Here is a 12,076-nt window from a genome sequence, read left to right as displayed (position 1 = left end):
GGTTCGGATGGGTCTTACCCGCTTCTCAGGTAAGTCATAACCATCTTCATGTTCACTAGGAACATAAGGGTCATCTGGGCAATCTGATGTTTTACATACTGTTTCACCTCCAATCACATCTTCTGAACTTGATGTGTCCTTGTCAGATATCTCCCGCACTGAAGATGAATTTTCTATATTTTCAATTATAATCGGTAAGCTAACATCAAGATTCTTTTCTTCTTCCATGACAATAACATCCCTGCTTGTTATCACACGTTTCGTTAAATTTCCGAATTTCACGCACTAAAAGAGGACGAGAGAGGGAGAGAAAACGGAAAAAAAATTATAATAAGGGGGCTTTTTTGGGGGTCACTTCACTTATTTTCACTTTTCACTTCATTAGGCCGCATTCTACCATCAGCATTTTCAGAATTGAATCTGCCTGAAAGCCGCTGCCGCATCCTTTTGAAGTACTCCGTCTGCATCCGTTTTTCCAACCATTTCCCCTCACTTTTCCGCCAGCATTTGCACCCGATATAGATGATTGTAGCAAAGAAAATTATGAGGAGCGCCGTTACCAATATATTGTTAGTCATCAAATGAGCTTCGATATCCGATATTCCCGACGTATTGCTTCCTCCATTCCGTGTGATAAGAATCTCCTTTTCTTCAGTTTTTGAATAACTGTTCCCCATATTAATGGCAATATAGTACTCAATTTGGTCAATTTTGAAGTCGCGTCGCACGTACAGGAAGTTACTATAAGATGATTAAAAGTGGCACTAAGGCACGAGGAATCCGTCGCTTAAGTGCATTATTCGCCGGTCACCCGACACGCTCCCACGCCACGGCACAGCAGGGTCGCCATGAGGTGTGGGGTGCGGGGAGATGCAAGTAAAATTACACAACCGTTCTGGACAACGTACTGATTTATTCTGTCTATATGCTATGTACCCCACTTCACTCTAAAGTTGATGTATTTTCAATTGATCACAGTCACAAACTAATTTTAATACATAGTAAATGTTTCATTTATTGTCTATACTTACTGAAATATATTAAGGTGGTAGCTCAAGGTCCATTTTCATACATTTTGTTTCGGCTTTAATCTGGGTAACTAAACAAGTATTGGCAAGTAAAGAATTTAAATTCACGTCTAGTTAGTGATTAGTTCTCGCAGTTGGAGAAGAAAAACGTAAAATAATTAATAATCATGGATATTTCGGCCTTTAAAATTTAATATGACGAAATTTTAAAGGCCGAAATATCCATGATTATTAATTATTTTTACATTTTTCTTCAACTGCGAGAACTAATCACTAACTAGACGTGAATTTAAATTCTTTACTTGCCAATACTTGTTTAGTTACCCAGATTAAAGCCGAAACAAAATGTATGAAAATGGACCTTGAGCTACCACCTTAAGCATACTTTATTAAGCTAGATTTTTTGATTCCTATGTAGAAACGATCAAGTGGTAGTTAATAAATTTGTCATTTTTTAAGCACAGTGTAGATGCAGACAACTGTAATAACTCGTAAATTAAACATAATTAGAAGAAAATAAATATACATGTAGATGCCGTATTAAATAATGAAGCGGTAATGAAAATTCAACAAATTTAGTTTAAAATAAACAAAATGGGAGCATTTTTTCTTATTATACGCTCTCCTGAAAACTAGTTGTTTTGTATATAACTCTCTTTACTTTGCACCCGTCGATATTGAAAGGAAAGTATAAAGGAGAAAACGGTTTGATACCCTGCATGCCAATGATTCTGACTGACGTGACATTCAAGTTTAAACGACTACAGTTACCAGAACGGCTTGCTTTCGCTATGATTATAAACAAATCCCAGGGGCAGTCAATAAGTGTTTGTGGTATTAATCTAGAAAACCCATTGTATGTTGCCTGTTCCCGTATTGGAAAACTATCTGCTCTGTTTGTTTACGCACCAAGTAATCAAACAAAAAATATCGTGTACCATAAAGTACTATAATAAAAATAAAACTTAAATAAGTAAAAATAAAATGAAATATAATAAGTAGGTATCATAATAAGAAATCTGAAATACCATATTTTTCGTGTACCCCAGCAGCAGAGATGTGGGCGAAACTTAAGACGGTATATAAAAAGTAGAGCTCCGTGAGTGAACATTTGCTGCAACAAAAATTCTTCTCCATAAGCATTGAAAGCGGCGACCGAATGTTAAATTTTTTCTCTAAATTAGAAGATATGAAAACCAAGTTGAAGCTTGCTGCAGAGCCGTTGAGTGACACTATAGTAACTACTAAAATATTAATGTCGGTTACAAATATTTTAGACCAGCTTGGGAGCTAGTGCCAACTGTAAAACAAAATCGCAATGAGATGATGTCACACTTGCTAGTAGGCGAAGAAAGATTAATTCCAAGCGAGGAGGCGGTTGTTTTGCCTGTGTCCATACAGAAACCAACTTTAAAATCATACAATTGTGGAGTTCCTGGTCACTATGCTAAGAATTGCAGTAGAAGAGACAATGGAGAGTGCTATGTATGTTACAAGAAGTGTCATATATCGTATCTACATAATGTCATTCTAAGAAGAGAAAGAATTTGAGTACAACAAATGCTTTGAGCAAGGAAAGAGATGTAAATGCCTTTGTGTGTAATTTAAATATTGAGGAAATACTGTTGGATAATTTGTGATATTTAGACACAAGAGCAATTGAGCATATGTGTAGCAAGAGGTAATTATTTTCTTATAAATAAAATAAAAATGCGTTTATTGCCTTATTATCTAGTTACACCTATTATTATCGGAAAAAGTGTAGTTCAACCGCCTTATTACAAAACCAAGACTAACTTTAGTACCGAGTTTAGTACCAGGTTTAATCTATGGACTAAAAAAAATGTTATTACAAAACCGAGTTTATCGCTAGTCCGAGGATTATATATGGTACTTTTAGTTAAACGGCGGCCTGACCCCTAGTTTAACTCTAGTACTAACCTCGAAACGTCAAATTTCAGAGTTAACATAAGCGTCGCTATTGTGTTGTAAGATAACCAAATAATAATAAACATAGAAATATGGACATAAATCATATCATGCGTAATTTATGTAACAAACTGACACAACTAAAAACTGACACAAAGTACCCTGTGCGCTTTAGAAAAAATATAACAGACCAAAAGATCATAGCCATACGATCTTCGATAAAAAAGGCTATTGAAAAACATACTTCAGATTCAGAATCTGAAAAACTACTCCACGTAGAGATTTGGTGATCATAGTGGATGTAAAGCATATTTCTGCAAAAAGACTAATGAAGACGAAAATAACGGATTAAATGAAAACGCTAGCGATAGCCACTTCGGAACTAGTACTGTGTGGAGTCGAATTTGCCAAATAATATTAAATGTTGCCTCACATGCACAAAGCCTTATTCACAATGTGGAGAGTAATAAAGCTGAAAACTTTAACAGCATCATTGCTAAATTGGTTGGCGGCCAAAGGATAAATTACAGCCTCAGAGGCTCATACCAAAACAGGTGCAAAAGTGCAGCAATATCGTACAACGAACGCAAATTATTATCTTCCACTTATAAGTATGCAACTGGCAAAAGTCTTAGAGGCAAAATGAAAATATTAGAACAAAGAAAGCGACTCAAAAGAAAACCAGGTAGAAGATTATTTAAAAAAAGAAATATGTCATCAGTATGCAGAGGAGAAGATTTGCTGTATGGCGAAAATTGTGCAAAAGAAGACATGTTGCCTGAAATGATGGAGAAACAAAAAACTAGTTTCGTAAATAATTTTTACAAAAGCAAAGAAGAAAGGGAATTTATTCAAAAAGAAACTATATTGCAAAGTTCATGCAGTGAATGGCTTGACTTGGGAAGAAAACTTTTGACGGCCTCAAATTTTGGTCGTGTAATAAAACAACGACAAAATGTAAGTTGCAGTAACCTCGTAAAAGATTTATTGTATAAAAGTAGCATAAGCCATGTAAAATCAATAAAACATGGTAATGAAATGGAAAAAGTCGCAATAGAACAGTAGTCTAGGAAAACTGGACTAAACATACAGCCTTGCGGTTTATTTATTGACGAGAAATTGCCCTACTTGGGTGCTACTCCCGATGGAATTTGTGATGACATGGTCGTTGAAGTAAAATGTCCTGCTTCAGCCTTCGAATTAAATTTTATGGATGCGATAAAAAAGAAAAAAATACCATTCTATAAAAAAGATATAAACGACAGCGTTAGTATTAAACAAAATGCCTATTTGGACTGTGGTTGAGTGAAAGAACACCTATGAAAATAGATATAATTGAAAAAGACGACGCCTTTTGGAACAATGTTATGGAAAATAAACTAAATCGATTTTATATGGATTGTATACTACCGGAGCTGATTGATCCGAGGCATCCGAGAAAAATGGATATTAAAAATCCCTCATACATCGAAATGACTATGGAACGAAAAGCCAATAAAAGGGAACGTTTTACAAAAAGAAAACTTGATAAAGAAATAGAAAAGAATAAAGCCAAAGAGAAAAATAAACTTGACATAAAGGCACAGAGGCATGAACAAAGAAGAAAACAAAGATATCGAAGATGAAGAACAAAAAGATCAAGAAGCCAGAAAACAAGAAGATAAAGACAACAAAGAGATTGATTTTGTACGGCTAACAAATTCTTCGAAAATTACCATACACAACTATGCAGAAACAAGCAATGAAAATGTTCGACCGCCCAAACGAAGAAAAATATTGTATGAAAAGAAATTAAATTTTAGTGAATTTTAAATCGTTATCTCTATAAACAATTCGATTATAATATCTTAATACATAAATAAATTAAATAAATTGGTTTAAATAAAACTGTTTAAAACTAGTAGGTACCTCTATTAATTTTATATCTGCCTATAAAACCACTGCTGTTGCTGTCTCTTATTGTGTTTTATTCTTTGAATAAGTAGATATCTTATAGTAACAAAATATTAAATCATAGATAAATAAAATATTTTACAGATTTGTCTCATAATTGTATGAATTACTTATAAAATTTACAAATGTGCAAAATCGCGAGTACAATCGCAGGACGAATATCGACAGATAATTAGTAAAAAATTTTGGTAATTTATTATAATACTTAAACTACTCTGTAAATTTTCAGCTTAGTGTCATTAGCATAAGTGGCCCGTGACTGATACGCGGTCAGCGCGGGCGGCCGCGCATTACGATCTTTTGATGCGGGGGTGCGGTGAAGCGCGGGAAGAAGTTTCTAGCTCCGCCCCATTCTTCAAGGCCATTGGCTTCATCTCAAGCCTTAAGATGCCTGCTACTTTGGTTGAGCAAGAAGAAGGGATGAGAAAATTTCGCACTTTTGCTAATTTTCCAAGGGTAATAGGTGCAGTAGACTGCACTAATATTAGAATAAAAAAAATAAGAACTGATGAGGGTCAATCGTACATTAATAGAAAAGGATATCCATCGATTAATGTGCAGGTAACTATGGGTAAATGTTAAATAATTATTTTAAATATTACATGAAAACAGAATATACAAAACTATTTTTCCTTTAATAAATTAGGTACATACTGGTAATACTTTTGTTATTATGACAATATTAATAAATAAATGATTATTGACATTTCAGGTGGTATGTGATGCAGATCTTAAAATCATGGACATTGTGGCACGATGGCGTGGTAGTGTTCATGATTCTAGAATCTTTAGGGAAAGCCGCTTAAAGCAGAGGTTTGAAGCTGGTGCATTTTCCGGCTTACTCCTAGGTGACAGTGGCTATCCCTGCACACCATACCTGTTCACCCCATTGCTTAACCCACAGACTGAAGCAGAACAAAGGTACAACAGAAGCCACATCCGCACCAGGAATACTATAGAAAGATGCTTTGGTCTGTGGAAACAACGTTTCCGCTGCTTACTAAGAGGAATGTATGGGGATATCGAAACAGCCAGGAAGACTATTGTGGCATGTGCTTTGCTTCACAATATAGCCATAGATATGAGGGAAGACTTGTTTCCTGGGGATGATCTCAATAATGAGCATCTTCCTAGGGAATCAAATATACCAGTGCAACCTTATATTTCAAATGCAACACGAGGTAGTATAAGGAGAAGGCAGTTCATTGAAACTCACTTCACATAATATTATATATATATTTTTTTTCTTCTGATACTGTATCAATAGTAACATTTAGACCAGTCTTAAAATATTGATGATATAATGATAGGAAAAAGGTAAGTTGGTAATTATCTGAAAAGGATAATTAAATATGTATATGGGGAATATCCGATCGTATTATAAGATAATTATTAAAATGTTTTCGTAAGCGTATCCGATTTTCGATGCATAAGAGAAAGGTGAAAGTGTTTTCTCGCTCTCTCGCGAACAATGGTGGATACGGCAGACGCTCTGGCGTGCGCGCAATCGCGTATTTAATTAATTGGGTCAAAAGTGACTGAAGACTTTCAGTGGATTCCACATGTTTTATTTGCCCATCATCCCTACATGTATTAGTATAACAATTTTAACATATAAAACATAATATATGATTTAAATATGAATAAAGTTTTCCTAGTTCATAAATAATTTGTTATGACTTAGAGGAGGCCTTTGAAAAGCTTTGGATTGTTATTAAAGTACTTTTGAAATTAAGAATGAAGCCGAGATAATAGTCTATATATTTTTTTATTGTATTAAAACCTTGTATAATTATTGTAAATTGTAGTTTTATTCATATTTTATTCTTCAGATCTGGTATTTCTCTCGGGTTTTTGAGTAAAAGATCTATTTGGATATTTCAACAGTTGAATTTGCAATTGTAGTTTATCTATTTTTAATTGTGAAATTTGTATATTGTATTTGTGCTCCACCTCCAACATTTCTAGTTGTTTCTTCTTAAACTCTACATTGCTATTTATAATAGCCTGATGGACTTATTCGCTCCTGTAAAAGGAAAACACAATTTTATTAATTAAATTGACTATAGTGGAGTACTAAGTTTTAATTAAAATTTATTGTATAAGGTGTAACAAGATATTTATTTTAACATACTTTTTTTGGGAAACTTTTTTGTCTTTGTTGACTGTCTTTTTTGGTTTTATTTTTATTTCTTCAATAACTGAAAGAAAATATAAATGATACAAAATATACACTATATTAAAACGATTGTGTTTTACTGTCTAATAACAATTTAGTTTACCTGATTTTTCCTTGTTATTTGATTCTATATCATCAACAGGTAATATAGCTAGATCAGTAGCAGAGCTAGTGCCTGCAACTGAATCAAGTGTGGTTGTAATCTGAAAAACGAAATAAATCTTACATAGATGTTTTATTAAGGTTATTCCGATTATAGAATTCTACTTCAAGATTAGTTTAGTCCTGGGAAAGTGTCTGATATTTGGACAGGGTTTTGTTACATAGTTTGTCCTAGTTATTGCCTGGCATACCTTTTATTTGTTATATTATAAAGTAGTGTTGTATCCAAAAAATCATGATGCATATATATCAATTTTAATAATTCTTACCACAGCATCACTATCATAATTATTCACATCTATAGCAAAATCATGCGGAGCAATAGACATGACTGCCAAGTCCTCTGGAGAAGGTGACGGGGGTTTTTTGCCACTTCCCGTCTGAGATTGTTCTCTTCTGTGGAGAGATAATTTGGCTTTGGCTGCCAATTTCATCCGCTTCCAAGCCAATTTGATCTCTCCATTAGTTCGATTTCTTCCCATAAGTTCGTTCAGTCTGAAAAATATACACACATAAGTATCATGGTAAATTATGTACTTATATCATTGGAAAAACAGCAAAATTACTCAATTATTTGTTATATTTTTCCATTCTTTGGATTTCAACATATTGGTATTCGTCTTAGTTGATTTATTTTCTAATATGTGAGCTGACTCCGAAATAAGTTGACGTAGTATTTCCTAGAATAAGAAGGAAAGTCGTATTAATTGAATAAAATTCTGCTTTGTCATGCTGCATTGTCATGATGAAACAAGATTTTTTTCTTCGCCATGTGTGGTCGTTTATTTTTCACTAGTCCTTCAAACTTTGCAATAGCTCTGCATAGTATTGACCATTGATGGTTTTACCCTTCTCCAAATAAGGAATGAAGATAATTCGATTCGCATCCCAAAACACAGTCGCCATGAACTTATTCGCCAATAAAATTGTTTTTGCCTTCTTTGGGGTTGGTTCACCTGGCCCAATCCATTGTTTCGACGGTTGTTTACTTTCAGAAGTGTAGAGGTGAATCTAAGTTTCATCCACTGTTATAAATCGACGCAATAATTCGCTGGGGTCTCGCTTGTAGAGCGCCAAATTTTCGATTGAAACAGTTTTCCGGGTCAATTTTTGATCGACCGCTAGCAAACGCGGCACCCACCTAGTACAGAGCTTCTCTATGCTGAAATGTTCATGTAAAATATTGCGTTCACGTTCAGTTGATGTCCTAGTAGCCAAAGTCACTTTTAATCACCGGTCCTCCATCGACATTTTATGATTTTTTTAATAATTTACGGAGAAGTGACGTCAACGGGGCGTCCTGAACGTGGTTCATCAGAAGTGCTCGTTCGACTTTTGAATCCAGCTCTTCTTTAATTTGAAATGGTGTTAGGTCTTTTAAATAGGGGTATTTAATGACTGCGCGCTGCTCTGAGTTTTCCCTTTTTATGCAAGCAATCGAGGCGTCTTGTTCTATTGGCTCTCAAACGTATACTAACAAAAAAGTCGACCTGACAATTTAAATATAAGCTAGTGGGAAACAGTACTATAGAATACAAGCCAAAACTTTGACCTGCTAGCGTTATATTTAGGTTAGGCCGAAAACTTTTCACCCTATCCTCGTAAAGCCCCCTGTTTTAATAATATTTCTTTATAAACTTAATTCCGATAAACCTTGCCATTCGGTACCAAAATGTTTACTCTGTAATTTATTTACATCATGTAATTTACTTTTATTAACAGCTACTATGCTGTGCAGAAAAAATGGTTCTATTTTATATACAAGTTGTCGTGGTCTGCAAATATTTTGAGCGATAGCTATGTCACTCTTATAGTATATTTCGCCACCCACAAGTACATTAGGAGGTTTTCTTGAACGACGCAGAATGTATGTTTTACTGGTTGAATTGAATATTCCAAGTTGTGGTAGATTTTACTTTGTCCTTGATAGATGACTTCCAATCAAACATCTACCATTCTTCACCAATTTTTCTAATGTGGCGTTTTCAAACAGAAATTCTATGATTTTTTGGGATGAAGTACTGCCTCTAATTTACGTAGTTTTTTTTTCAATAACTCCAAAAATGCGATCAGGCTTCTGGCTTCCTTATTGATAACTCTGGAAGTCTCTTTAAAAACCTCAGTAAACAATCTTTCTCATCTTCTTCTTTTTTGGTATTGAATGGACCTTATTGTTCTTCCTAGCTAAGTTGTAAGCTAAAGATCTTAAAGCTTTCACTGTCCGTAAGTTCAACATTCCATATCCATAATATATTCACACACCTCGACCTCTTTCGATTCTGTAAAAACTTGTTCTTTAGGACCTAAAGAAACCTTTCCTGTACATTTACCGGTAGAAATGTTGCTTTCGAGGCTATCACGAGCCGTTTTGACAGTTTGCAGTACAGAAAATGTTTGTGAAGCCAACAAATATCCTATTCTTTTTTTTAATAACAGCATCCACACAGCTTTTTTTGATATTGTCTTCGGGCCAATCCCTTCTATTTGTCGTTCTTTTATAATTCCTAACCATCCTGAAAGAAACAAAAAAAAATGTTAACCTTCAATGCCTAGGACTAAAGGCAAGATGTCGTCCACCATCCCCTAGAGATGCAAAAAAAACGTGACATGCACGAAAATGGCTGGCGGAAAAACAGTAGACCTCGCCCGCGCCTCCGCGCACGCCTCAACCATGCACGCCTCACCGTGTGTTGGCGATGGGTAAACTGCTATTGCAAGCGCAGGAATATTGAAGATCCCGCCTTTTGCGACCAGATGGTGCCAAAAGTCTTGTCATAATTAACATTCCACCCCCCAGTTAAGGGTTCAGCCGACAGCTGACCCATCAGTAGGTAACACGACTGTTCGCGTCACGGAACGAGTAATGTCCCATTAGCAGTTCTTATTTCTAATACTCGCATAACACCATTATATCGAGGAAACACATTTTTTAGATTAGATATTATGATAGAACAGTTTTAACACGGATACACAATTTCGCACAACCGTCGTAAAGTTACGTAATTCACTTCCAATTTCAGTCACTCTTGGCAATGATCGAACTTTCTGTATGGCAGCCCTTTAATTTGCAGCAGTAAATCTGATGGCCAAACGCGTCTTCTAACGCCTCGATGATCTCTTTAGGGTAACAGCAGGTTTGCAGCTGGTATTCAATGACTGTTTTTAAAGCAAGGTACCACTGGTTGTTACAAAAATACTAGAAAAAAAACCCTACCCCTTCCCAATTCACAGTAGGAGATGGTATCACGAGTAATACTATGGGTTTTCATCGGTTTAAAACAAGATTGCTCCTCATATTATATTTACTTCGAATTTACATCAAAAATACAGAATGATTGAAAACATTATAGCAAAAAGTTATTGGGAAGTCGACGATCCCTATGTAAATTATCGATTCTGCAAAATTGCATTTTGCACATGCAATACTTTACGTAGGAACCGTGGAATAAACATCGCTTGTTTAGTATTAAATACCATGGCGATAAGCACTTCGATCCTTATTGTCTTAAACAAATGCAGTTCATTTTCATAAGGACCGTTTAAATATCGACAGTTTCTACGCAAAGTATTGAATCTACAAAATGCAATTTTGCAGATTCGATATTATACATAGGGACCGTCGAAGTATAATATTCATAGAAGTAATTTCTATTAACATTAAAGCATAAAATATATTACATTTCGAGCATTTAACGAATGTCAAGTTCCTACAACCAAAATACATTTAGAAACTTGCTATCTCCAGCTTTAACTCTTGCCGCCTTATTACAAAAACATAGCTTAGTACTGGGTTTAAACCAAGACTAAAAAGTCTAGGTTTGTTACGGTATTAACGTTAGTTCTTGGACTAAAATTCATTCTTATTACAAATCCAAGACCAACTGAGGATTATCTAGTACCAAAGATAGTCCCTGGTTTAATTAATATCCACAGATTATAGGCAAAAAATTACAGTGATCCATTTATTCATTCACTCGGCGATTGCCGCAGCGTTCCTTTACACATAAGCTTGTATGAATGGAAGGGCAAAATGTGTAATAAAATGTGATTTTGATGATGATGATGATAATGCTAATTATATACTATTTTGTCATTTAAATATATCTTAAAGCTGAATAATTGTAATTGGCATGAATTATATTTTTGATTCATTGCTTACTTTGTATTTAGCTAGCGTATAACGGAATGAAGTGTGCGGCGCGCGTACTTGAATATTATCGAAAAGTTTACATAGAAGTTTATTTATGGTTCTATTTAATAGCACTTAAAGTAACATAAAGCACCGTTGTTCGTTTATAACTATTTAGGCACAGCAACAGCGTTATAAGTGCATTTGTTTTAGTTGTGTAATCACGTACGCAACGTATACTTATATCGTTAGTTATTCCAATTGAAAATGGAACAATCAAAGAAAAAAAGGGGTGAAAGTTGGACTTTTGAAGAAAAGGTTAGTTCAAATCAATTATCTTGTTAATAAACAATGCAATAAAGCAGAATTTTATTCAATTAATACGACTTTCCTTCTTATTCTAGGAAATACTACGTCAACTTATTTCGGAGTCAGCTCACATATTAGAAAATAAATCAACTAAGACGAATACCAATATGTTGAAATCCAAAGAATGGAAAAATATAACAAATAATTGAGTAATTTTGCTGTTTTTCCAATGATATAAGTACATAATTTACCATGATACTTATGTGTGTATATTTTTCAGACTGAACGAACTTATGGGAAGAAATCGAACTAATGGAGAGATAATTTGGCTTTGGCTGCCAATTTCATCCGCTTCCAAGCCAATTTGATCTCTCCATTAGTTCGATT

At 34.6% G+C, this 12,076-nt stretch overlaps 2 protein-coding genes and 1 long non-coding RNA gene across 4 annotated transcripts; 2 read left to right on the top strand and 1 right to left on the bottom strand.

The window, feature by feature from the left end:
* The first annotated feature begins 930 nt into the window (after nt 1–930).
* LOC119193816 (putative nuclease HARBI1) lies at nt 931–6,210 on the top strand. The gene is made up of 3 exons (XM_037447558.1): nt 931–1,045; nt 1,409–5,471; nt 5,623–6,210. The coding sequence occupies exons 2-3, from the start codon at nt 5,214–5,216 to the stop codon at nt 6,133–6,135; spliced, it is 771 nt and encodes a 256-aa protein (XP_037303455.1). The 5' UTR covers nt 931–1,045; nt 1,409–5,213; the 3' UTR covers nt 6,136–6,210.
* Nucleotides 6,211–6,796: 586 nt separating this feature from the next.
* On the bottom strand, nt 6,797–9,208 carry LOC115441380. Of its 2 annotated transcripts, XM_030166157.2 has the most exons (5): nt 7,818–9,208; nt 7,521–7,746; nt 7,193–7,292; nt 7,045–7,111; nt 6,801–6,936 (listed from the first exon to the last, which is right to left on the bottom strand). In XM_030166157.2, exons 2-5 carry the CDS (start codon nt 7,731–7,733, stop codon nt 6,927–6,929), a joined length of 390 nt encoding a protein of 129 aa, XP_030022017.1. In that variant the 5' UTR covers nt 7,734–7,746; nt 7,818–9,208; the 3' UTR covers nt 6,801–6,926. The 2 variants fall into 2 exon arrangements, with proteins under 2 accessions (XP_037303453.1, XP_030022017.1); XM_037447556.1 differs by lacking the exon at nt 7,045–7,111 and having other exon boundaries at nt 6,797–6,936; nt 7,818–9,205.
* A 1,010-nt stretch (nt 9,209–10,218) lies between these two features.
* On the top strand, nt 10,219–12,003 carry LOC119193815. The gene is made up of 2 exons (XR_005114059.1): nt 10,219–11,898; nt 11,970–12,003. It is a non-coding gene; the product is annotated as an uncharacterized LOC119193815 (long non-coding RNA).
* Nucleotides 12,004–12,076: the final 73 nt, after the last annotated feature.

The sequence above is a fragment of the Manduca sexta genome, chromosome 7 (genome assembly GCF_014839805.1).
Source record: "Manduca sexta isolate Smith_Timp_Sample1 chromosome 7, JHU_Msex_v1.0, whole genome shotgun sequence".
Lineage (NCBI taxonomy): Eukaryota > Metazoa > Arthropoda > Insecta > Lepidoptera > Sphingidae > Manduca > Manduca sexta.
The sequence above is the reverse complement of the archived record's forward strand: the minus strand, read 5'-3'. Positions and strand labels throughout refer to the sequence as shown.